Source organism: Tiliqua scincoides, chromosome 8 (assembly GCF_035046505.1).
Source record: "Tiliqua scincoides isolate rTilSci1 chromosome 8, rTilSci1.hap2, whole genome shotgun sequence".
NCBI lineage: Eukaryota > Metazoa > Chordata > Lepidosauria > Squamata > Scincidae > Tiliqua > Tiliqua scincoides.
In genome coordinates, this window is record NC_089828.1 from 55497195 (window position 1) to 55524877 (window position 27683).

The following is a 27683-nucleotide window of genomic DNA, read 5'->3' on the forward strand; positions in this document are numbered from 1 at the left end:
ATCAAAACTCAGCAATGGAGAAAAAAAATTATTTATCCAATACTGGCTCAGACGGGAAATTTTGTCGTTCTCCTTCCGCAAGATATTTAGCACATGTCAAATTGAACCAGTCAGCCGGCCAGGGACAGACCCGTTCCCTTCTGGGAGGTTGTGGTGGTGGCCAAGGAGAAGATACACAAGGGAGGGTCAGAGGGAATGGCATAACGGTTGGAAATTGCTGCTCTAGGGGGGTCCGTACTGGTGCATGGACCCTTTCATAGCTGCGTGTCATCGCAACACACTGCGGCAAATTGCCAGGTTGCTGAGCTCTGCATTTTGCAGAACTCAGCTGGGAGGTGCCACTGCTCCACCTGGCCTCTTAGTGGGAAAAGTTCTGGCAACCCTACTACTGGGAAAAGGAGGTAGTTATAAAGTGCATAGTGTTGTTAGTCAGGAAGTAAGATGAGCCAATGAGAAGGAGCCCACCTCAAGCAATAAAGATGCAGCAACACTGACTCCACCCAAGATGGTGCCTTTCCCCAAATCCAGTGACGCCTCCCTTCGATGGCCCACAATATCCAAAGGCTAATCCTCTCTGTCCGTTTTAGACCATGAGGAAGACACATCAGAAACAAGCTGTTGGGTTTTGTCAATCTCCACAATAGGGGACGACTGGGGTTGCAGTTTTGGTGCAGGTAGGTGATGATCAAGGGCGAGAGGGCAGCGGTGGTTGGGGTTGTCTGGACAGACTAGAGTCAGATCTGGTAGTTGAAGACCAAAAGAGCCATATGTGGTTGAGAAAGGAGGCAAAGGGAGGTGGTCTAGGGCAGGTTTTTCTGAGTCATTGGCTTGGATGCCAAGGCTTTGGAAAGCCTGGTGGGTTTTAATTAGTTTGGGGTGACCCTTGACATGCAGAAACTACTCTTTCGGGTTTGGTGAGAGGCCAGAGCGCCAATGACGCTGCTGTGAGCCACCAGATGTCACAACTGGAGTCTCCCCCTCGCACATTGCAAAGCTTTCTCAAATATATTCCATGCCATATTAACATGGTAGCAATAACAGCCCAATTATCTTGTCTTGCTTCTCAACAAGGCGTCTTGCAATTCTCTCGCTGCCTTCATCCCAACATCGCCAGCCCTCACGCTAATTACGTCCCCTGAAAACCATCCACAGAATCTCCCGTTTGCTGCTGGCACACTCCCGCCCACAGACCTGTGGCACCCTGTGCCTTCGGCAACTTTCCTCTGATGGACATTCCCTTCCCCCCGTGCTGGAGGAAATGACACGGTGACATGGGTAAAAGGTGATTTAGATCGACCGCTGTGCCACAAATTGCCAAGAGCTGATTTAGAGACCTTGCCTTTGTCAAGGAAGACGGTCGGGTGTCTGCTTTAAAGAAGTACTGGGAATATTTTCATCAAAGGTTTGAATTGAAAAACAGTGGGAGGTAAATATCTGAGAAGGCACCGAGAAAACCGCTAGATCCACACAATTACCATTAACAGGGGACAGCAGCGATTCAATGAAGTAATTCAATCTGGTGTCCTACATTTTATCAGGCAGCAATTGTGTGCTTTGACACAAATTGCCGAGAAAGAGGAGTGGGGACTTTCTTTTGCACTCCCCAACACAACTCACCTTTCTTGGTTTGGTTCATCAGAAGTTTCTGAACCCTTGCCACCCTCTGGAAGGTTCAGACTGTGCCACTACTTCGTAGAGTGACCATATCTTGCCTTTGACAGCATCGAGAGAGTGCTTTTCCCTTCCTGGACAAAAGAATGAACCAGCTATATGTTCCCCACTGCCACGAGTGCTGCTATGTTCCAGGGACATAATTTCATTTGGATGGAAGAGTACTAGAGAATGACGGAGTCTTTGTTTGCTTTATGTCTCTAAGTTAGGTGTCTTGGGCATTCCCAAATCATTAGTTGGCAACCTTCAGTCTCGAAAGACTCTGGTATCGCGCTCTGAATGGTGGTTCTGGAACAGCATCTAGTGTGGCTGAAACAGCCGATTCGGGAGTGACAATCCCTTCCACACTGGGAGCAAGTGTAGTGTGTTCCTGGTCTGTCTCCCTGGCTATGGGCCTTCCTTCTTTGCCTCTTTGCCTCAGTCTGTTGGCCAAGTGTCTCTTCAAACTGGGAAAGGCCATGCTGCACAGCCTGCTTCCAAGTGGGCCGCTCAGAGGCCAGGGTTTCCCACCTGTTGAGGTCCATCCCTAAGGCCTCCCAAATCATACCTTCTAACAAAAGCAGACCATGTCTTGTAGCCAAGCCATGGCTAAGCGTATAGGCAGCGATTCCCAGACTTACTGTGGTCACAGCGCCCTTCTTTCTTAGTGTCCTGGGTGCCTCCATCTTGGATCATGTGAGATATTGCACAATGATCCAAGATGGAGGCACCCAGGAGAGCCAGAAGAAGAAGCTGCCAGAGACAATCCATTATGCCCCTATGAGTTTGCCGCGCTCATCAGCGTGACGCCTGTCTCGGCGCACAGTTTGGGAACCACTGAGTAGAGGGATGGAGAGCATCATAGGCTAAAGGGAGGGTGGCTATAGCTCAAGAGGGTGGCCAGAGCTCAGTGACGGAGCCATGGAGAAGCTAGAGCTTGGAAAGACCCTTGACTGAAACCCTGAAGAGCCTCTGACAACCAGTGTAGGCCATGCTGTGCTTGAGAGATCAAAGACCAGACTCAGCAAGAGGCAATGTTGGATGCTCATGAACATGAAGAGTTTTGTCTCTCCGGCTGCTACGGTGAAAGGAAATGGCCGCAAAAGGAATCTGTTCTTGGAAGAGAGGACCCAAGCGGCAGCTGGTCCTTGGCAGACCAATGGAGGAGGGGCTCCGTCCCAAAACATTACACTCCTGATCAAGAGAGGCAGTGCATTTAAACATTCAGCCCTAATGATCTGGAGCCTGGTGTGCGGCAAAGGCTTCGCTTCCGACAGCTTAACTGTCTGCAATCACCCTAATATGACCCAAAGTGGGTTTAAAAATGCCAGTAATGTATGTTTGGCAATCAGCGAAGCAAACCCTTATTATCCAGGTTCACATTGGGTGTCACATGCAAAGGGAGGCGAGAGGGGAGGCTGGGAGGGGGGCGGAGAGGGAGGAAGGAACCAGGAAAATACTAACCCTTCAGATGTTGCTTCACAAGAGATGATGAGCAAAGAATATACTTATTCCAGGCCAGTGACTAAGAATAATAAAAATGGGGATAACTTAGCAATAACACGAGTTTGACGGGCTGAATCTGGAGTGACAGCTAATCTCAGGCTGTCTCCTGCTTGAATCAACCTTGTAATTTTTCCGAGAGGGAGCTGACAAAAAAAAATCAAGTTTGATTATGCTGAAAACGGCATTTGGTGTCTTTTCTTAAGTGGGCTTCAACCAAGATTGACTAGGAGGCTGGTGAGACTTGAGAAGAAGGCAGGTTGGCACAGCAAAGGTTTCGGCATTTGTTAACAGGGTCCCGTCCTGCCATTTAACAATGTGGCCATGGCAGGCTGTCACGGAGGGAAGACTCAGAGTGTTGCAGGCTGCGCACTGAGGCTCATGCGGTGAGCATGATGGGGAAGGTTGACTTGCAAGGGTTCAGTGAAGAAACTTCTCAAAGCCCTGGAGTGGCAGGCAATCTACTTTGCGTTCACTATTATGTGTAGGTAGGTAGGTAGGTAGGTAGGTAGGTAGCAAAAACTGACTGAAAGAAATCCACTGGTTTCACGAATCATTCATTTCAAACTGAACACCAACTGAAGTGAACAAGTCACAAATCACATCCATTTTTTCTTATTTATCCTTTTGCATGATCTTGTTTGTGGGTTTTAACCCATATGGAAGGTCAGGAAGTGGCGTCACTACGGTTTGCATCACCCGGTGCGGGAGGCCAGCGTGTCACCCCACGATGGACCGCCTCCCATGCAGTGGGCAGGGCAACACCCCAGGTGATGGGCGTGGTGATGTGTCGTCACTCTGCCCCACTGGTTTTTTGGCTACAACTTTTGATGGAATAATAGTTGGCAACCTTCAGTCTTGAAAGACTATGGTAGAAGCCTACAGCACCCGGTGTTCCCAGGCGGTCTCCCAACCAAGTACTGACCAGGCCTGACCCTGCTTAGCTTCCCAGATCAGGCAAGATTGGGAGATAGTGTTCAGTATAGGGAGATGGTTGGCAACCTTCAGTCTCAAAAGACTATGGTATAAGCCTACAGCACCTGGTATTCCCAGGCGGTCTCCCATCCAAGTACTGACCAGGCCTGACCCTGCTTAGCTTCCCAGATCAGACAAGATTGGGAGATAGTGTTCAGTAAAGGGAGATGGTTGGCAACCTTCAGTCTCAAAAGACTATGGTATAAGCCTACAGCACCTGGTATTCCCAGGCGGTCTCCCATCCAAGTCCTAACCAGGCCTGACCCTGCTTAGCTTCCAAGATCAGACAACATCAGGCATGTGCAGGGTAACAGTAGCTGCTGATGGAATAGAGATAGTTCAATGTGGTTTGTTTAATGCATTCAGCATGAAATTATACATCAAATGACATATAACGTGAGGGTGTTCTGTGAAAATACCAAGAATTTTACCAAGAAAATACCAAGAATTTAAAATTTTTTAGCAAGTAGTGATATCATCCCCCTGCACATCACCTGATGTGGCCTGCACCCCTGTAACGATGCCATTCTTAACTCCAGGGGAAGGACATTCCATAAATGGGGCACCACCACCGAGAAGGCCCTATTCCCAGCCACCACTGCCCTCACCAATACTGGTGGTAGCACAGTCAGAACGCCCCCCCCCAGATTACCTTTATGTGTATGTATTATATATGTATTATTTGTTACTAATTTGTAAATTTTAAAAAAATTAAATGAAATAAATGGGAGCCCCAGAAAACAGACCTGGATTAGAATCTGCTGATGTCGTTCATTCAAGAATGAATGCACTCCCCTATGGCCTGCCCGCATAATGACTTGTGCATTTGAATCGCAAGACCTCCCCTATCGCTCTTTCTAGCGAGATCACGAAAATACCGTTCGTTCACTCCTTCCTCAGCTGTTCCATCTTGCCAACTGCAGTACTTTGCTTTGATGACTGTTCCGTACTCATTTAAAACAAAAATGCCAGGGGCACCTGGGCTGCTGACAAACATTAAAATTAATTGACCCGCAGATGGATTTTATTGTGCAAAATGTATTTATGGGATAATTGGGGTCCATTACTTCTGCGATGAATTTCCAATGGCTCCTGGAGTATAAAAAATGAGCATGTACACCATTTCAGATAAGCAAAGTTCATCGTCATTTCCTGAAGTGCCGTCCTGAAGTACTGTCCTGATTACCCCATTTCCCAGTTCCATTTTGATCTGCGACATTAAGGTTTACAAGGCAAGAATCAATCTAAGAGTTGTGTCTCCTGGGTGTGGGGTCACCTGGATCACTCTTGCATCTAGATTAATTAACACAATGTAGGCCAGGGTGACTGGATTGCTACGCAGAGTGACCTGGGAGTAAGCACCATTGAATTCAATCAGTTACTTCTGAGTAAAACCAGCCCCCCCCCCCACTTTCAAGAAATAACAGGATCCCCAGTACTTTGGGGTAGGAGTTACTAAGGGCACAATCTTAACCAGGGCTACTCAGAAGTAAGTCCTATTGTGTTCAGTGGGACTTACTCCCGGGAAAGTGAGCCTAAGTAACATCACCATTACAAATACAAAAGGATAAATCTGAATCCAAAATCATCACTTTCAAAGTCAGAATGCTAACAGTGTCGAACTACAGGTTACATCAGCCATTTTCAACCACTGTGCCATGGCACACTGGTGTGCCACAAGTGGGTCATAGGTGTGCCACAGGAATTTGGGGGAAAGTCAGTTATGAGTAGGGCCAATGGGAGATCTGAGCCCCCCCCCCATTGGCAGCATGGTGTGCCTTGTCAATTGTCAAAAACCTGATGGTGTAACTTGACAATTTTAGTGCCTTGTCAGTATGCCAAGAGATGAAAAATGTTGAAAATCACTGGGTTACATTATGAGATCATGCGGCCCAGTTCTATAGGGCTGCTGTGCTGGTGGAACTAATGAACTCTTTTTAGCTGGATATCCATTTTCTGAATGACGCTGCCTTGTCTCCACTCTCCTTGGCTCCACTTGTGAGTCATACTGGTACAACAAGGGCTCAACTGTCCTTTTCCTACCAGTCACTTGTGCCACACAGTCTGGAGTCTTTTAACCCAGTGGCATAGCTGGAGGGGGTGCAAAGCACTAAGTTTTTCAGGTGCCTGAATGCGCCATGCAAGCGGCCACTCCCCTTCCCCTTCAGAGCCATTCTGGGCAGGAGAAGCAAAACAGAGGCTCTGGCAGCAGAGGAAGAAGGACAGACAATTTGTTACTAAAGACAGTTGCCCTAGAAACAGAACCACAGAACCCAGACATTTTAGCAAGTGTCAGTTGCTCTTCTCCAAACTCTTACAGCACACCTGCAGACCTTTTGCAGCAAACTAATGTTGACAATTGCTGACCTACAGCCCAATCCTATCCACACTTTCCTGGGAGTAAGCCCCATTGACTTTAATGGGACTTACTTCTGCGTAAGCATGTATAGGATTGGGCTGCTAGACGTTTGGTCTCTGTCATGATCTCAGCATACCGCCTTTAAGCCCCAAAACATAGTGTTGGTGATTTGAGGCAGGGCTGAAAAGATGAACTTTGTAGAATCAGGAGCTAGTTGCGTTGCTAGGGGGTGCAGGTGATGCATTGGGGGGGGGGACGGTGACACCACTACAAGCCATAAATTGTGAAATCTTGATATTTTCAAATAATACCATCACGTTATATATCACTCAGTGCAGAATTTCATGCAGAACACAATGAAACAAACCATGCGTGAATAACCATATTCTAATAAACAAACCATATTCTAATAAAAGTTATGGCCAAATAACCGGAAAAGGAAAACACAACAGTTTTATGTAACAAAAAGTGGATTTTTAAAACTCAAAACTAATCAATGAAACTGAATGTCCAGAGAGCCAAGGAGCTGGTATTATGACACAGCAGGGAACCAGTGAGTATGAGGGCCAAATCCTATCCAACTTTTGAGCTCTGGTGTAGCCACAATATAGCCCCGTGGTAAGGGAACGCGTATCCCCATACCTTGAGAAGGCCCCAATGACTGCCCCTCCACCACACCCCATTGGCACAACTGCACCAGCACTAGAAAATTGGATAGGATTGGCCCTGAGTCAGCTCTCATTTCCATGTATCAGAGCTAATACTAGAATTCGTACTCAATTGTATGAGTGCCATCAAGCTGGCCACTGGTTTTAGGTTGGTGACTGATTTGTTGGGTGACCTATATCTGTGATATATTAAAAGAAAGAAATAAAGTTAAAGTTAACCCGAATGATGTCACTGCATTTAGGCTGGGTATATGACACTGTAATTTATTCTGTATGGTCTGGTCCAGGAGGAGGTTCATCACGGGGGTGAAGCGAAGAGCTCTCGCATCGGGCGTTGGAAACCCTCGTGACGACCCTGTCAAGAGCAAAATCCCATGCACGGACACTGAGTTTCTGATCGCCAGCTCAAGCCCTGAAAGATCTCACACTGTTCCACTGGATTTCAAACCCTAGTGTGACAACACGTTTGTGCTTCATTTTCAATCTGTGCAACGCAAACACTAATTTCAGTGAACCGTTCCAAAAGACAGGATGGTCTCGTTTTGCAAAGATATTCACTGCGGCTAATTACTAGCCTGAAAGTGGAGCTCCGTCATTAGCCAAGCGAAGTAAATTAAGATTTGTTAACAATGATTAATCATGCCAAGTGGTAGCTAACAAGAACCGGCCTTTATAAACAGCCACGCACAGGCACACATGCTGAAAAAAAAAATGACAGTATATTAACGGCAACACATCTAAGCGCAGAGCCGCCAAGGCTCCTTTGTATAAATGCGCTCATTTCGGAATGGATAAACGTTCTCACATGAGCAAAAGACATTTAAATGTTTGGCTTCCTGAATCAAGCACCGGAGATAAGTGAAGTCTCCAACGATCTACAGCACCAATACATCTTGTTTACCGTTATCGCTGACTGTAAGAAAATGTGGCACCGAGAGAGAACAGCACCTCTCCCTCTACCGCGGCAAGCTCCCTGATGTCTCATTTAACTGTCTTACGGCAGCAGAGTCTAGGCTGAGCTCCAGAGAGAAGACACGGCGTTTGGTGACAAAGCAATGGCAAGGAAAAGGAGGAGAAGAAATTGGGGAGATGGTGCGTCCCTGTTGCTGCCTCCACTTACTGCTGTTCCTTCCCCAGTTGGGTTTGGACCCAGAGCAGGAGTCTCCAAACTTTTTGGCCAGAGGGCCGCATGAAATATCTGGCGCAGTGCTGAGGACTGGAAAAAAAAATCCCTTGAGCGGTGACCCCTGTCAATGCATTGGACAGACTAGATCAGAAATTCTCAAACTTCAAACCGCCACAACCCACCTCATCCCTTGAGCTGGGTTGCAACCCAACGCTCCCGGCTGTGCTGCAAAGCCTTATTGGCAGCCATCGGAGACCACTTCTGGGTCACACCGGGCCCACGACCCATTCCATCGGCATCCGTGGGCCCCAGAATGCCAGCAGAAGCAAGCCGGAAATAAAACAGAAGTTTTGGACGTGAACCAGAAGTCACTTCTGATCACGTCCCCAAGGCATTCTGAGGCCCGCAGTGGCCAATGGAGTGGGTTGAAGACCCAGTTTGACTTGGAAGTGGTTACCAGTGGCTCCCAGTAAGGTTTTACGGCACAGCAGGGAGCATTAGGTCACAACCCAACACATACGGTCAATTCACCAGTGGGTCGCGGTTCACAATTTGAGAAATGCTGCACTAGTCACAAATGTGTAAAGAAATGCATGTCCATATCCCTGTTTTTTTTAATAAACTCTTGGTGTTACTTGACGCTTACTTTGGGATGGGTTACCAGGGGGTGGGGGGTTCACCTGAGCCCTTTGACTTTCCTGCTTATGTGCAGGGGCTGATCCAAGGGGGGTATGGGTGCATACCCCCCAAACTGTCACGCCAGAAGGGAAGGGCGGCTGCTGGGATGGGAAGGGAAGTCAGTTGCCAGGAGAAAGCTTACTGGGTGGGATGAGAGGGCACTTGAAATGGGAGCCCAGATCTACCTGGCAGGCTGATCTGGGCTCCAAGTCCAGATAGGAGCCCAGGTCTACCTACCTTAAAAAGGCAGCTCCAGAGGGCAGTCAGAATGGGAGCCCATGTCTACCTGGCAGGTAGATCTGGGCTCTAGGTCCGGAAGGAGACAGGTCTACTCCCCCAGCAAACCTCGGCCACACAAGTTAAACCGGAAGCCCAGGTCTACCTGGCTGGTTGACCTGGGCTTTGGAGCTAAGGAAGTGCTCATTAGCCCCCCCCAATACAAACACTGGATCCACCCCTAGTAAGGTGGGGAGGGGGTCCATAAACAACCAAATGGTTCAAAGCCAAGTCCTTTGATCACTGGTCAGTAACAGAAGGGCAAACACTATGCAACACCAATAGGGTCATCATGGCTTCCGGATCTGAATGACTACACAACACCTTCAGGAGCGTGAGGCATTACAAGGTCTTCCAGAGGAAATAGTGAGGTCAAAAATAAGTGGGGAACAGGCAAACAAAATAAGGGGTGATCAGGTATTACTACCACAGCATGCCATTTTTCCTTTTACTTACCTCTCCCAGCCAGTGAAATGGCTCATAACTGGACCCCAGTAAAAGAGAAACACACACACACACACACACACACACACACACACACACACACACTGCACAGATTTCCTGGAGCGGATGCTTTGAGAACACAGAGGTTCTTCTCAAGGTTGCTACCTTAGCACAGCTGTCTCTTCCTGTGCTCTCCGGGGAAGGGTTTTGGGGATGTCATGCAACACCGCACCACGTGGAGTCCCAGTGGCATTCCATGACAGAGCAAACAGCTGTTGAACTCCCCGCCTTTCCCAGTCCATCTTTATGTATGCAACCAAGGAACCATCTCCTTAGGGAGTGTTCTCGCAATGTATGCTTTCTAGGCTCACCAGATTGGGTGCAAATCAAAGCATTCCTCGGCTGGAGGGGGCTGGGAGAAACATATTGCTTGGCACCGGAAGAACAAACGTCAGGACAATTCAAAGAATGGTTAATTTCCCCCCCCAACACCTCGTCAACCTAAATACATAACAAGCAATCAATCAGACAGCTGCCCTCCACTGCATTGCATCTAGCTCAGTGGTTCTCAAACGTTTTAGCACCCGGACCCACCTTTTAAAATGACACCCGCCGGAAGTGATGTCATTAATCAGGAAGTGATGTCATGGCCAGAAGTGGCATCATCAATTTAAGCTTCAAACCTAAGCTGCCATCAGTCAAAGGTCCCGTTACACAGAATGCTCGTGCTGTTGTTCTGCGTGGCTTAGAATCCAAACATTCCAGCTTGGAAGACAAAGCAGAAGGTAAACTTGAATCCTTCTCCAAGCACACAGCCCTCCCCCCTTCCAGCATCCCATTTTCCCACCTAAACAGGACAAAGCACCATGACTCTCTCCCACTGGGAGCCAGCCCTTCCCAGAAGTTCTGTACTCTGTACTTTCACCTTCATAGTTTCAATGGGCTAGGTGTTACACGACCCACAGTTTGAGAAACAGTCATCTAGGTTAGTATGGTCTACACCAGTGGCTCCCAAATTTTGTGCAGCCACAACTCACTTTGTCCTCCACGTAGATCTCAACCCAAAGCCACAAAGCATTCCTGGGAGTCACTGAAGGCAACTTCCAGGTTACACCGGGCCTGCAACCTACTCTCTTGGCCTCCACGGGCCCCAGAATGCCTTACAAACACAAACTGGAAGTTGCGGAAGCAAACTGGAAGTTGTGGGTGCAAGCTAGAAGTAGCTTCCGGTTACTTAGACCTGGGGCGTCCAAACTTTTTGGTAGGAGGGCCACATCATCTTTCTGACACTGTGACGGGGGCAAGGAGAAAAAGAATTAATTTACATTTAAAATTTGAATAAATTTACATGAATGAATTTATTAGAGATGGAACTTATATGAATGAATGAAGGTCTTGCAGTAGCTCAAGGCCTATAAAAGGCCTTGTACAAAGCAAGGCCAGCCTTTCCTTTGCTGCCACTGTTGCATCACAGACGTGAAACAGCAAGCAGTGGAGGGAGCCCTCGTCCCACAGCTCACGCAAGTGGTCAAACAGTCACCCTCACACTGAGAGCAGCTGTGTCTGGCCAGCATGGGCTCCAGCAAGTCTCCAGAGGGCCAGAGGCTCATTGGAGACTGGGGGCTCCCCGTGGACCAGACTGGGAGCCCCTGAGGGCTGCAAGTGGCTCCAGAGCCGGGTTTTGGACACCCCTGGCTTAGACAATACTGAGCTAGATGGACCCATGCAATGGAAAGCAATTTTGTATGATCTCTAAGAGTTTGGCGTGTCGTTCCTTAGTTTACTTCTCACAGAAGTGCACAATTTCTGGGCGAGTGTCACAGTGATGAACTTGAACCCGCTCCTTAGCCCGACTCAGAACTGGTTCAGCCGTGCTGGGTGTCAATGAAGAATATTTCACAAGGGTAAGTGCAAAATCTGGGAGTGCATATTGGAGCTCAAGAACTTTGTGGGGTGGGGTGGGGGAGAATGCCTTACATATTGCCTTACAGTATGTCCAAGCATCACGAGGTAGACAGTATCATGAGCTCGGTCAACACCATAACACTAGTTCCGAGGCACTGTAATTCTCAAAATTCAGGTATGGATTTCTCAAAGACGGGGGGGGGAGGGGGTTGATGGAAAGAAACCATGCATGAGCGCACTGGTGAAGCCAAAGTGGCCCATCCTTTATGAGCAACAGCATGGGGAACACACAAAAGACAGCCATGAGCTGTTAGCGCACAACATGTCTGTTATTGACAGCTTGAGCTGCCTGCAGATTTTGCAGCAGATGTACCGATTGACACCTCGTCTTGTTTTCAGGGAACAGGGGCCACGCACTGCGCGCAGGGCGCTTAAAAATGTATCTTTTTTTTTTTTCCCTCAGCAACCGAAGACAGAAGGCTGTCTGTTGAGGGAAGAGGTGCTTCTGTCAGGGAGCCAAGTGACGGATAGCAAGTCGGGCTAACCAGGCTCTCAACGTTCCGGCAAAAAAGGAAGCCGGAATTTCTGTAGCTGTCAGATTGAGAGGACGAGTTTCAACCTTGCTGAAGGTCCTGCTGGTGTCAGCGAGGATTACTTGAGCGTAAGAACGAAGGGCACAAAATGGGCAAGGTGATTAGACAGGCAGATGGTTGGTTCATCATATACACACCCCTCACACACACACACACACACACACACACACACACAACCCAATGGTATACTGTGGCGGGAGCAGGAAAATATCATCTCCTGTCCTGGTGGCTCTGGTTAAGTTATCTTCCACCAGCCTCCATTTCTTCCAGCTGTGAGGATGGCACTCTTTGGATCCACCAGCTTCCACCAGATCAGGCAGCCTCTAAGGCAGAGGTTCTCAAATTTAACCAGGGCATGGCGCCCCCATCAGCCTCTTCTTCCCGGCTCATGAGATTCAAGATGGCAGTGCCCCAGACTCATGAGATTTGAGCACTGCCATGTTGGATATTGTGAGATTTTTCAAGATCCAAGATTGCCGCGCCCAGGAGAACAGGAAGGAGGAACCATAGGGGACATCCCTGTGTGTGTGACACAATGCCCTAAGGCAGTGGTTTTCAAACTGGGGCGTCACAACACCCTAGCCTGAAGGCCCTGGCCCCCTTAAGGGGCAGGGGCAGCAAGGAGGCAGGGAAGAGGCAGCGACACAATCCCCAGGATCGTGTCACTAAGGGGGGCTGCAGGGGCTGAAATGCACTCCCCAGTCCCTAAAGCAGCCTTCCCAGGGTGCAGGGAGCCCTACGTGAGCGTCTGCAGGGCTCCCCAGGCTTCTAAAAGCGAAAGTGGAGTGATTGAGCTCCACTTCCGGTTTTGCAGAAGTGGAGTGCGATTGCGCTACTTTCACTTTTAGAAGCCTGGAGAGCCCTGCAGAAGCTCGCGCAGGGCTCCCTGCACCTGGGAAGGCTGCTTCAGGGACTGGGGAGTGCATCCCAGTCCCTGCAGCCCCCCTTAGCGACGCAATCCTGGGGATCACGTCGCTACCTTCCCCCCGCCCCACCAAGACGTACTGTGGTTCGCCTCCCCAAGAGTTTGAAAACCGCTGCCCTAAGGCATCATGATGCACACTTTGGAAACCCCTGTTCTTGGGCGGGCTTGAGAAAAGATCCCCTCAATGGGCACCACGGTCAGGGCTTTCTTCAGTGGCAGTACCATGGCTATGGAATCTCCTCCCCCAAGAGGTCCATTTGGGTCTCTCTTTACCCATTTTAAGAGATTGTTCCGTTTAGGCTACAGTCCTAACCACACTTTCCTGATTAAGAACATAAGAACATAAGAACAGCCCCACTGGATCAGGCCATAGGACCATCTAGTCCAGCTTCCTGTATCTCACAGCAGCCCACCAAATGCCCCAGGGAGCACACCAGACAACAAGAGACCTGCAAGGCTTCCTGGGAATTGTAGTTAAGAATATAAGAACAGCCCCACTGGATCAGGCCACAGGCCCATCTAGTCCAGCTTCCTGTATCTCACAGCGGCACACCAAATGCCCCAGGGAGCACACAAGACAGCAAGAGACCTGCAAGGCCTCCTGGGAATTGTAGTTTAAGAACATAAGAACAGTCCCACTGGGTCAGGCCATAGGCCCATCTAGTCCAGCTTCCTGTATCTCACAGCGGCCCACCAAATGCCCCAGGGAGCACACCAGATAACAAGAGACCTGCAAGGCCTCCTGGGAATTGTAGTTAAGAACATAAGAACAGCCCCACTGGGTCAGGCCATAGGCCCATCTAGTCCAGCTTCCTGTATCTCACAGAGGCCCACCAAATGCCCCAGGGAGCACACCAGATAACAAGAGACCTCATCCTGGTGCCCTCCCTTAAATCTGGCATTCTGACATAGCCCATTTCTAAAATCAGGAGGATGCGCATACACATCATGGCTTGTACCCTGTAATGGATTTTTTCTCCAGAAACTTGTCCAATCCCCTTTTAAAGGTGTCCAGGCCAGATGCCATCACCACATCCTGTGGCAAAGACTTCCACAGACCAACCACACACTGAGTAAATAAATATTTTCTTTTGTCTGTTCTAACTCTCCCAACACTCAATTTTAGTGGATGTCCCCTGGTTCTGGTGTTATGTGAGAGTGTAAAGAGCATCTCCCTATCCACTCTGTCCATCCCCTGCATAATTTTGTATGTCTCAATCATGTCCCCCCTCAGGCGTCTCTTTTCTAGGCTGAAGAGGCCCAAACGCCGTAGCCTTTCCTCATAAGGAAGGTGCCCCAGCCCCATAATCATCTTAGTCGCTCTCTTTTGCACCTTTTCCATTTCCACTATGTCTTTTTGAGATGAACAAAATAGAACTTACTTCTGAGTAGACCTGGTTAGGATTGTGCCCTTAGCCTTTTACATTTGTTTTGGCCAGCCTGTTGATTTGATGGCTCATGCTTTACATTCTGTTTTCTTGTCCCCCAAGATCTTTGGTGTTTTATTCTGTATGCTGTTTTACATTCGATCAATTCTCAGGAATGTCAGACGTTTCCCTGGCAAAGTTTCCCCCTGGGTCACCCAGCTCAATATAAGCTACTGATTCATGACTATGGAGTCCGTGCAATTCATACATCTGGGGGCAATACTGAATTGTGTACTTTTATGAACTGCATCAGCTATTTTGGTAGGAAACCTATGAAAATTTGAAAGAAAAAAAAAGTCATAGGTATGGCTTGTATTTTTGTTTTGGTTTAGTTTTGGTTCCCAGTTTGAAGAGACACTTGGCCAACAGTCTGAGGCAAAGAGGCAAAGAAGGAAGGCCCATAGCCAGGGAGACAGACCAGGGACAGACTGCACTTGCTCCCGGTGTGGAAGGGATTGTCACTCCCGAATCGGCCTTTTCAGCCACACTAGACGCTGTTCCAGAACCACCATTCAGAGCGCGATACCAGAGTCTTTCGAGACGGAAGGTTGCCAACAAGAAAAGTGGCAGAAAATAAACTTGGGGGGACCCATGACTTACTTGGAATCATGACCCATGACTTGGGGGACCTGGATAGAAGAGAATGGAACAGACATCCAAATTTTGGACAGAATGGAAACAGGCAAGTCCTTCTATCCCCAGTCATAAACACCCTCCCAGTTACAACTAAGCAAGAAAAAAAGGAGAGCACCCCTTGCTTCCTTCACATTAGGAAATACTGCTCAACGCTGTTTTAAAATTAAAATACGCATCTTGAAGAAGGGGAAGATTCAGTCAGTATTACCATCATACAAAGACAAGCCCTCCAGCAGTCAGATTACCAATTTTTAAAAAAACATGTTGTGATACAAAAGAGAAAAGATGCAGCTGAACTTACTGTAGGAGGTCATTCATTGGCTCTCTTATATCTGAGAAGCGACAACAGCATTTCTGAACCCTTCTCAAGAGAGACACCAATTCAATTCTGTGCCAACCGTCCGACATACATCCAAAGAGCTTGCCCAGGTGGTCCACAATTCACGAAGCTTGTGCATCAATATTTATCTCATGTTATTCCAATGTTACAACATGGGTTGTTTTTTTTCATCTCCATCTTCTCGCTCTTTGACCAGCAAGAACATCAGTCCCATGGGTCAAGGGACTGGCTTCACATATCAGTGAAAGTTTCCTGTCAACTGAACACCTGGAGGTGCCTACTTTGAGATCAAGTACATGCAATATTATAGTCACAGATCAATGTTTGGTGGCCCAGGTCCTTGTTTTCTCTCATTAGAAGAGAGCCCAGAGGATGGAGAGGTCTGAACTTGAACCCATTGCAGAAGGCAATCAATGGAAACACTAGAGTCTTCCAAGGAGGAGGTGAGGCCTCCACTCCTTCTTCTCAAAAAACAGCGTTGCTTTCCTTCTCAGACTCTGATGGCCTTCCCAGAACCACCCCCAGGACTCAGACCAACCCCTGCCTACCAACAGGCCACATCTAGGTTTAATTTTGGCCTATGGGCTGCATAGTATTTGGCTTACGTTCTCCAAGAACAACACACCGCTCCCCCCAGCATTAGGCCATGTGTGTGTTTTGCTAAGAATAATTTCTTTTTGACAGACATGAGCCGACTTGGGGGACCATGACTTTGGGGGACCCATGACTTAGGTGAACCCATGACTTGGGAGACCTGGAGAATCAGGAAAACATGGGGGCGGGTTACATGAGCCAATTCAAAATAATTATCCATTTCTGCTGTTGCAGATCTGCTGTTTTATGGCCATGCATCCATTAAAAAGACATCAGTCGACTGAACTGAATGGATTCATGCACATTGATCCCATAAGGTCACATCAGGGGACTCACAGTCTCCCCTACCATTCAGAGACACGCATTTTAAAAAGTCGAGATCCACTTACGAAGTAACCCGTTCCCAAGCTGGATGGAGCTGAGCTCTGCAATGAAGCACAAAAAAAAGACAGAAAGAGAAACGATCAGGTATGTCTTTTTGTCCCTACATGTTCCATTCTGCATCCTTCATTACCAGTGCCACATTTTTTGTTGTTGCTGTTCTACGTTTTCATCACCGCAAACGGCACAGCGATGGGGCTTGCCCCTTGTCATCCGCTACTGAAACAAACATGGTGTCCTCACTTAATTCTTCCCCCCCCTTTCAATTTCTCAACAGCTCACCGACAGTAACGTGCTATTTACTGAAATTCCAAACTCTGGTGGTGGGTGTAATTGCCAATTTATTTGACAGGCAGCTGGATAATGAATTAATGATGGCATTTCAGCCGATTGCTGAAACTAAACAGACACGCATCAAGCAGCCTCCCTGACATGCTGGCATCCACTGCCCTGGACTCCAGCTACTTAATGCTGCCGAGGCAAAGGGGCGGGTAGGAGAGGAGAGCAAGGAGAAGGAGGCAGGGGTGAGGAGAGGGAGGGGGAAAGAATCCCTAGGCTCACATAATTCAAAAGCAAATAGCCCCATGGGCTTAAAAAATGGATGCCGCTGCCCTCCCTTGCAACAGTTCAGTTTGTCAGTTTATTCTCTAGTTGTTTGTTGGGTTGATTTTCTTAAAGGGCGAAAAAAAAGCACATACATTTTACAGTTATCATAAGGTGTCCTCACCACCACAGTACTTACTCCTGAATCCCCCCACCACCCCGTACCATGAGCAGGGAGACATGGCAGGTCGGACAGCTCTGGTTCTGCCTTAGGATCCGTCATTGGGGGGGTGCAGGTTGGCACCCCCTCAATGCATGGCACCTGGAGTGATGTACCCCCTACCCCCTTAGTTACGCCACTGCAGTTAGGCTTGGTAACCTGAACTGTAAGAGGCGTATTGACACAGTGAAACAAATATACTCCAAGTTGTGATATTCGGTATTTCCAGGACTGAAGATTGCTGGACGTAATCATTTTCTGGATATGTGGTGGCTCTGTTGTTCTTCCTTCAGGTTCTCTCCTCCAGCTCCTCCCTCCCGGGCTCCCACAGATATTGCCGCAGCTGTCAATTTCACTGCTGAGCTGTTCAGAATGGTCCCGGGTAGCTCCCATAGTCACCAGCAATTTTCAACTATTGGGCAGCTGCATATTGGGGTGCCATGAATGGTCTGGAGGTGTCCCACAGGAGTTTGGGGTTCATCTATTAGTGGGTTTTGGAGGGATGGGACCCCCCCCCCACCAGCAGCACGCTCTGCTTTCTCAATTGCCCAAAAACCGATGGTGTATCTTGCAGTTTTAGCACCTTCTAAGTGTGCCGTGAGTTGAAAAAGGTTGAAAATCACTGCATTATACTATTTGCCCTTGTCCTACCAGATCTAGCTGTGGTGATGACAGTAGCAGCTCTGGTTCTGGCCCAGACCCTCTGGGTCCCCGGAGGCAGCAGGTTCAAGCCCAGACAGAATGGTGCTCCTGGCTACAACCTCTGTGCAGGACATAAGAACATAAGAACAGCCCCACTGGATCAGGCCATAGGCCCATCTAGTCCAGCTTCCTGTATCTCACAGCGGCCCACCAAATGCCCCAGGGAGCACACAAGACCGCAAGAGACCTGCAAGGCCTCCTGGAAATTGTAGTTTAAGAACATAAGAACAGCTCCACTGGATCAGGCCATAGGCCCATCTAGTCCAGCTTCCTGTATCTCACAGCGGCCCACCAAATGCCCCAGGGAGCACGCCAGATAACAAGAGACCTGCAAGGCTTCCTGGGAATTGTAGTTAAGAACATAAGAACAGCCCCACTGGATCAGGCCAGAGGCCCATCTAGTCCAGCTTCCTGGATCTCACAGCGGCCCACCAAATGCCCCAGGGAGGAGAAGAAGGGGGGGTGTAGAGGAAGAGAGGGGTGCCTGCCCCTGCAAAGCGGTTGGCTGGGGAGAGTATTAACTTTCACCTGCTTCCTCCTCCAGCCTTTTTTGGGGCAATCTCCCCGAGCCTTGAGACTGGCTCTTGGCCACAGCAGCTCTTGGCCCTGCCAGGCCCTGCCTTCCTCCAAGAAGCCTCGGGTCTGTGTACACGGTTCCTTCTTTTGTCCTCCCAACAACCCTGTGAGGTAGGGTGAAGCAGAGAGATAGGGACTGGTCCGAGGTCTCCCAGGAAACTTTGTGGCTGAGTTGGGATTTGAACCTGGATCTTCCAGGTCTAAGTCCTAAATCTCTACACCATCCTGGCTTGTGAAGGAGAGGAGGAGAGAGGCCAGGAGTGGCGACAAATGTGAGATGAAACTGGAGGGTAGGCTGCTCAACTGGAAATTTGAACCTGGTCTCCAAAAATTGAACAGCCCCTGCCCCTGTCGATACCCTTGGATTCACACACTGCAAAAAAAAAAATGTAGTAGGCCAGGGTAGGGTTTTCTTTTTCGGTTCAGTAAGACAACCTAGTAGCCTTTTCCACCACCATTTTTGTTTCCATTGTAGAACTGCTCTTACCATTAAGAAAGTTCTTCAGTCCATCCTCCTTCAAATTAAGCTGATTAGATCTAGTCCTGCTCCCTGGGGCACCTGGGAACGCTCACCCTCTTCTATGTGAGAGCCCTTCAGGCATTTGAAGAGTGCTATCATTCATAAGAACATAAGAACAGCCCCACTGGATCAGGCCATAGGCCCATCTAGTCCAGCTTCCTGTATCTCACAGCGGCCCACCAAATGCCCCAGGGAGCACACCAGATAACAAGAGACCTGCAAGGCCTCCTGGGAATTGTAGTTAAGAACATAAGAACAGCCCCACTGGATCAGGCCATAGGCCCATCTAGTCCAGCTTCCTGTATCTCACAGCGGCCCACCAAATGCCCCAGGGAGCACACCAGATAACAAGAGACCTGCAAGGCATTCTGGGAATTGTAGTTAAGAACATAAGAACAGCCCCACTGGATCAGGCCATAGGCCCATCTAGTCCAGCTTCCTGCATCTCACAGCAGCCCACCACATGCCCCAGGGAGCACACCAGATAACAAGAGACCTGCAAGGCCTCCTGGGAATTGTAGTTAAGAACATAAGAACAGCCCCACTGGATCAGGCCATAGGCCCATCTAGTCCAGCTTCCTGTATCTCATAGCGGCCCACCAAATGCCCCAGGGAGCACACCAGCCAACAAGAGACCTCATCCTGGTGCCCTCCCTTGCATCCGGCCTTCTGACATAGCCCATTTCTAAAATCAGGAGGTTGCGCATACACATCGTGGCTTGTACCCCGTAATGGATTTTTCCTCTAGAAACGTGTCCAATCCCCTTTTAAAGGCGTCCATGTCTCACCCAGTTTTCCTCATTCTGGGCTTAAAAATTCCAGTGCTCTCAACCTTTCCCCACAGGACCGGTTCCCAAACTGTGTGCCCAAGAGTGTAATGGCAAATTGTCCTGGACACCAGAGGGATGGCCTTTTCTTCTGGCTCCCCAAGGAGCCACCATTTTGTTGGGCCCAAGATCATTTGTGATTTCAGGGGAGTGCTGGCAGCCGGTGCCATTGTGACAGGAGTACTGGGACCAGGCATGTTTGGAAACCACGGCCATAGGACTTATTTTCCACACTGTCTTCATTCCGCCCTCCGTGAACTCATTCCCATCTGTCTACATCACTGGTATTTGGGAGTAACTTTCCTGAAATAAGTGTTTGCAGGAGAGGGGAAAGGTAGCAACGCGATCCCCAGGAGTGCACTGCTGCGGAAAAGGGGAACTATTTTTAAACTGCCCTTACCTGCTGCCAGAGTTCTGGGGGTTCGGGGAGCCCCGAGGAGTGCTCTGCAGGGCTCCCTGCAGCTTTTAAAAAGCAAAAGTGACTATCACATAGTTACAGATACAGGAAGCTGGACTTCCGCATACAGGAAACTGAACTAGAAGCTGGACTAGATGGGCCTTTGGCCTGATCCAGCGGGGCTCTTCTTATGTTCTTATATCACAACCCACTTCCTGGTTGCGACCCCGAAATCAGAAGGTTCACTTTCTATAAGCTGTGAGGAGCCCTGCACTCTACAGGGCTCCCTGCACCCCCCAGACCCTGGCAGAAGGTCAAACAGCCCCCCTTCCCTGCAGCGATCCCCCTTCCTGGGGATGGCATCACTGCTTTCCCCCTGCCCCTTGAAGGGAAAGGGGCACTGTTACACGGGCTGGTGGGGCGCAACCCACCAGTTTGAATACCAGTTTGAGAATGGATGATGGCCGGATCCCAAAGGATCTCCTCTATGGAGAACTCGTGCAAGGAAAGCGCCCTACAGGTAGACCACAGCTGCGATACAAGGACATCTGCAAGAGGGATCTGAAGGCCTTAGGAGTGGACCTCAACAGGTGGGAAACCCTGGCCTCTGAGCGGCCCGCTTGGAGGCAGGCTGTGCAGCATGGCCTTTCCCAGTTTGAAGAGACACTTGGCCAACAGTCTGAGGCTAGGAGGCAAATAAGGAAGGCTCATAGCCAGGGAGACAGACCAGGGACAGACTGCACTTGCTCCCGGTATGGAAGGGATTGTCACTCCCAAATCGGCCTTTTCAGTCACACTAGACGCTGTGCCAGAACCACCATTCAGAGCGCGATACCAGAGTCTTTCGAGACTGAAGGTTGCCAATACAAATACGTTTTCTTTCATGTCCAGTGCCCAGAACTGGACACAACACTCCAGATGGAGGTTCCAGGGCCCAGCGCTCCAACTAGCATAGGCCAGTCTGAAAATAAACACGGCCAGCCCACATTTATTTTAAATTTGTCGATAGTGAAATCCGTGCTGGCCCTGGAACATGGAAGAAGAAGCAGTCCTTCAGTACTGAGCAGCTCCTCGAGAACCCAATGAAATCACATCCTCCAGGTCTCAGACGGTCGGCTGTGCCGATTTTGCATATATATTGTGAATTACAAGAGGGGGAGCTGGCTGGGGGGAGCGGCGTGCGCTCCTCCTGCTTGTCTTGGCCATTGTTTATGCGGGTCTGACAGAATGAAGGAACAGTGGGTATCATTTCAATTTCTGATGTCAACATCAAATTACTTATTTAATTTCATGCCTGGCGAAGCATTGTATAGCTACATGCAGAAGCATTTCACTTCATTTGTTATGCTGTGTTTTCACTGCCATTGGCTTGCCTTCCAACTGACAGCTTTAATTACGACATGAATTTGATTGCACTGCCGAGGAATTAACATAATGCAACAAAGCATTTAAGCACCCAGCCTCACATACCCAGACACAAAACAAGCACACAGGAAGGGGGGGGAACCACACACACAACAGAGGTGACACACAGAATTCCGCAACAAACTCTCGGGCGTGCATTGGGAGCTGCCCGTCGATCATTAAATTGTAATAGCTCAGAGGAAAACTTGAGATGATTGCATTATATTCTGCGATGAACATATGAAGCTGCTTTGCATTGGACCAGATTATTGGTCTGGCCGGGGTGTTCTGTTTACATTGACAGACAAAAGCTCTCCAGGGTTCCACAAAGAGAGAAAAGTCTCTCCCAGTCTTATCCCCTAATATCCTTTTAAATGGAAGTGTTGAAGGTGGAACAGTCTGCATCTATTCAGAGTGATGGATCATCATATATACATAGCTATAGCTGCCTTAGATCGAGAGCTGACCTCAGAGGTGATGTTGTTTGAGGCTTCCATAAGAACATAAGACCAGCCCCACTGGATCAGGCCATAGGCCCATCTAGTCCAGCTTTCTGTATCTCACAGCAGCGGCCCACCAAATGCCCCAGGGAGCACACCAGATAACAAGAGATCTCATCCTGGTCTTCCCAGCCCTATGATCCTATTAATTGGTGATGCCCGGGATTAAATCTTCAACCTTCAGCTTGCAAAGCACCTGATCTCACCCTTCCACAATGATTCAAGTCAATGTTCTGTTTAGCACAGTACTGTCTAGTCTGGTGAGTGGCAGTTCACCAGGAACAATGGTGTCCTCCAGCCTTGCTACCTGAGATCCTTGCAACTAAAGATAGTGCCAGGTTTTATGCTGTAAGTCCCAGGCCTGTAGAGAATTTACAGGCTGGATAGAGCAAGGCCCTGATGTCTTAGCCTGCATACAGTGTAGCATCATGGGAGTGGCTGATGCAATACCTTGCCACCAGATGTGTCACCAGATGGTGAGTCATAGGATCACCAGACTGTAGCCCGCCTCTCATTGGCCAGTGCCAGCATATACTGCAGCCTGTGCAAGCTGCTATGTGGGAGATGTTATGTGGAGTGTCTGCGGGAAGCTATGTCGGTGTGATTCGTGATCGGAGTATCGAGAAAGAAAGCTATTTGTGCTGTTTGCTTGCACAACTGCCTTTGAACTGTAAATATCTTGTACATACTTCAAGTAAAGGAACATCTAGTGGTGGAGCCTTGTGCCGTGTGCCTTGTTATTTCCCGGGAGCACTTGCCCGACCTTGAGTCTCTGGAGCTGCGGTGTCGGCTGCGTACTGCAGCAGATACAACCCTAGACCTTCTGCATGTAGAACAGACATTCTACCACTGAGCTATGTCCTCCAAAGGGGACTGACAGTGGTAGAACTTGGTCGTGTTCCAAAATACCAAAGATTATTATGGCCATCGTTTGCAGAGGTCACCACATGCAATACCAGCCAGAAGAGGTTTGAGAATCAAGCCCACTCACCAGTCAGTCATGCCTTTATACTCAACCAGAATGACCTTCAAGGCTATCCTACCTGAGCCTCTTTCCTTCCACCTGTGTAGATGGACTGTTAAAGAGCCTACCTAATTTTGCACAGAATTCCCAGGAATTCAGGCACTGGGTCACTTCTTCCAGAACAGATCTTTTGCAGCTGCTATTATTCTGAAGGCATGAGATCAGTGGTTTCTGAACTTACCTGGGTCATGACACCACCACAGCCTCTTCTTCAATGCTCAGCTGGGCACCACCATCACAAAATCTTGCAAGCTCCAAGACAGCAGCACCGACGACTCATGAGATTTTGTGAGATCCAAAATGGCAGCGCAAAAATCTCACAAAATGTGGGTGTCATCATCTTGGATCTCACCAGATTTCGTGAGAGTCAATATTGTGGCACCTGGGGGAACAGGTAAGTAGGAGGGACCACTGGGGGACAGCCCACAGCGACCCTCTGAGTATGCCATGACTCCTTAAGGCACTGCAATGCGCACTTTGGGAACCCCTGTAGTAAATGATCTTTTGTCGCTCAATCCACTGAGCTTTGCCTTGCCACAGTGCAATACCTGGTTTGTGTATGGAACCTCCCAGATCCAATCCCCAGCTGCTTTTCCAGGTAGAACTGGGCTGGACAGACCAATGGTGTGACTAGTTCTATGGAAGCTTCTACTTTTTTTTCAGTGCTATTTCCTAGGCTGTTTTTATGGTGGGTTGACTCCAAGTATATATAACACCTAAGATGTAAACACACCACCTATCTACAAATGAGTGTCGTTTTATGCTCGCTATTACTTTTTGTTCACTTTCCTAAATAATCCTTAATGTTCTTGTTTTGCCTCTCCAGTGGTTGCTGGCTGTGCATTAAGCTAATGTTTTCATTGTGCTACCTATGATAATTCACATACTTCTTCCTTCCATGGTTGCAACAACCAAAGAGAGAGCCTCTCTCTCTCTCTCTCTCTCTCTCTCTTTCTTTCTTTCTTTCTTTCTTTGGCAAAATAATTTACTTTTTCTCCCAACGCAGTTTCTGATGGCATTTTTCAATATTTCATTAGCTCCAAAACCAATTTCCTGCCATCCATTAGCAAATTCTCTTAATATCTTAGCATAATTCTAGAATGGTGGTGTCAGAGAGAGAGAGAGAGAGAGAGAGAGAGAGACTCAGTTACGTGTTAAATGCATGAAGCTGGACCGGCTTGAATTCCAGGTTGAGAGAAACAGAAGGAGAAGCCATCTTGTCTTCCAGCAAAATCTCAGCTGAATAAATTCTACTGCAGGCGAGATTTTGATGAGATGGAATTGGCGACACGGCTCTGCTCTACATAAGGGAAGGGAGGGCTGACAGCTCCAGAGTCTTTGGCGCCCTGAGGGCAGTCTTACCCAGGAAGCAGAAAACAAGTTGTCAGGCCCCCAAAGCCAACACACGCGGAGATTCAGCTCAGGGAGGAGGAGGAAGAGGAGGCGGCAGTGGAGAAACAGTTTGGTAGAATTCGGTGAGGATGCGTCACTACGGTGTCAAGTGCTGATGGCTAATTAATTGGCCTTAATCTACCAGAGGGCGACTTTTCTGTTCGTTAATTTATTGCAGAGTGTCTCTCCAATGTTGTCTGTGTGTGAGGAAGGCCACACGACAGGGCAACAGAGAGGGAACGTCAAATGGCTTATCGTCCCAATCCGAGGGTATTTCCAAGGAAAATGGTGAAAAAGCCCTCTAATTTAACAGCATCTCTCTCTCTCTCTCTGTGTGTGTGTGTGTGTGTGTGTGTGTGCGTGCGTGTGTGCACATCTTTTCACAGTCAATGGCTAATGTCTCGCCTCCAGCTAGGATGCTTCCTTACAAGTGGAGATACAACTGACGGCACAATCCTATACTTACCTTACACCGCTGCAGCGGCCACTGTGCTGGCCTAGGGTGTTACAAATGTACCATAAAACACATCTGCAACAACCTGTGAGTAGGAAGCACCAGTGGGAGGGCATGTACCAACCTTAGATCCAAAGCTGTAGCTTTCAGTGCAGGTAGGTTAAAGTGCCAAGTGTTGCAGGAGTGGGGGGGAGGGTGATGGTTTCTGAACTTACCTGGGTCATGACACCACCACAGCCTCTTCTTCAATGCTCAGCTGGGCACCACCATCACAAAAAGGGGTGTAACTGGGCAGAGGGAAGGCAGAACAGGCCTGGGGGGAGGGATCGGCGGAGGAGGCCTCCACCATAATTCCCCATCTCAAGCCTCCCCCCCCCCAACACAGGGCTTCTTGGACTTGCACCAGCAACTTAGCTGGCACAGACCCAAGTAGCCCCGTTGGGTAGTCTGGGGCTTTACCCAAGGTAAGGGGACAAATGAAGACCCAGTTCTCTTTCATGATGCAGGGCCCATCCACTTTCCAGGGCTGAGTGCTGGCTGTGTACCTCGGACTGGCAGCAGCATCTAAGTTTTCAGGCCTGCAATCCTTTTAAATGCAGAAGCCAAGGATCAAGCTCAGGACTCTTGAAATGCAAAGGATGCACAAACTACAGATCTACTATTAACACATGAAACTGCCCTATGGCAAATCAGACCATTGATGCTTCAAGTCCAATCGTGTCTATGTTGACTGGCAGCAGTTCTCTGAAGACTCCAGACAGAGAACAGTCTTTATCAGCCGTCCTGCCTGAGATCCATTCAACTGGAGATGCCAGGGATTGAAGAACATCCTTCTTTCCCATCAACTAGCTACCACAGTCATCCCTTCTCACACCTAGCTTCTGGACTGCAGAACAAGTCCTGCAAGGAAAGGTCGAGGGATGTTGCTGTGTTTAGCCTGGAGAAGAGAAAGTTGAGCAGGGAGATGATAGCACTCTCAAATATCTGAAGGGCTGTTATATGGGGCAAATTGGTTCTCAGCTGCCTCTGTGAGTAGAACTTAATCCAGTGGGTCAACACTGCTAGAGAGGAGATTCCGGATGGTCATCAGGAATAAATTCCTGAGGGTCAGGGCAGTTCGGCAGTGGAAGAGATTGCCAAGAGAGGTGGTGGAGTCTCCCTCACTGCAGATCTTCAAGCAGAGGCTCAGGATGTACCTGCTGGAGATGCTCTAGGATGATTTCCTGCTACAGGCAGGGAGTAGAGGACCTATCTAGATGACCGTGCGGGTCCCTTCCAACTGTATAACATTATGATTCTCTCTTATATACCAAAATATGCGCCAAGGCAGGGTGGTTTTTCATGGTGGTAGGTAGAAACATCATACATCTTACCCAGGGAAGTAACCCAATATTTCTTCCTCAGGAGGGGTGTGTCAAATCTTACTTAAGAATCTGAGAAAGGTCTGGAGGCCTCCACAAGCCAGGCTAGCTAGTGAGATACTTATCTCATCACGCATGCTTATTATGTCTCTTGGCCAACGTGGCACTGCTCACTGGAGACTGCAAGGCTTCAGCAGAAACCAAGCTTAAATTTCTCCGGCAGAACACGTGAAGGATTGTTATCCACTGATATGCTGCCAACCTCACCAACAGATCAGGTTTTTCCTTGGTGGGTATGGGTTGCAATTACCCGCACGCCAATTCCCCCCTCCCCCAACCAGGGTTAAAATCATGTGATTTTAACACTAGTCTCCATCTTTCCAAAACCCCAACCATGGGGACAAACGCCAAGCCAGATTACTTTTGTTTTGACTTTGGTCTGAACAACTATCATTTCTCCTAGCTTATCTGATACTTCCAGAAAAATATCCCATGGTAAGAACAAAAATGGTTTGGAATACATGGTGTTTTTTTTTTTTTCTTTTCCATGCCCTCATATCTAAGGATGCCAATTGGTTGGGATTTTACACTGTTGGTTCCTAGCTTGGATGAGAGGACATAAACAATGTCTATCAATGGACACTAGTCAATAATACTTCATGTTACCTCCAGGTTCACAGACAGCCTGACTCTAAATTCCAGTTGCAGGGGGAAGGCAGTTGGAGAGGAGGGTGCCTCAGTGGCATAGCTAGAGGGGGGTGTAAAGCACTAAGTTTTGTAGGGAGCCTCATTGCAGCATGCAAGGGGCCCCTCCTCCTTCCTCTGTTCTGTCTCACTGCCTGGAATGGCTTTGAAGGGGAGGGGGAAGGACCCCTTGCATGCTGCAGTGAGGCTCCCTGCAAAACTTAGTGCTTTGCACCCCCCTCTAGCTACACCACTGGGGTGCCTTCATTTCCCGCATGTGGGCTTCCCAGAGGCACCTGTCCGCTGTGAAACACTGCAATTTTATGTGTGTCTACTCAGAAATTTCCCACTGAGTTCAGTGAAGCTTGCTCCCAGATAAGTATGCATAGGATTGCAGCCTCAGACCCCTGTTACTGGTATGGGAGCTAACCTGCCTTACAGGGTTATTGAAATAATCCTGACCTCTTATCATGACCTCAATTTCCAAAGTCCTCAGCCCCAAGTCGATAGGACTGAGGCTAAAATGGAACTACCCTTATAGATGGAAGTTTCTGAGTAGTCACTGGACACTAGGAGTTTGCATTGGTTCAGAACTTGTA

At 48.6% G+C, this 27683-nt stretch overlaps 1 protein-coding gene across 2 annotated transcripts in view; it reads right to left on the reverse strand.

Moving 5' to 3' along the window:
* The window catches only part of AUTS2 (activator of transcription and developmental regulator AUTS2), a 656992-nt gene that overhangs the window by 367091 nt on the left and 262218 nt on the right, over positions 1-27683 (reverse strand). For both annotated transcript variants that reach the window (XM_066636105.1, XM_066636104.1), the window contains exon 5: positions 16489-16524. In XM_066636105.1, the coding sequence (XP_066492202.1) occupies positions 16489-16524 (36 nt within the window). The remainder of the gene's footprint in view (positions 1-16488; positions 16525-27683) is intronic.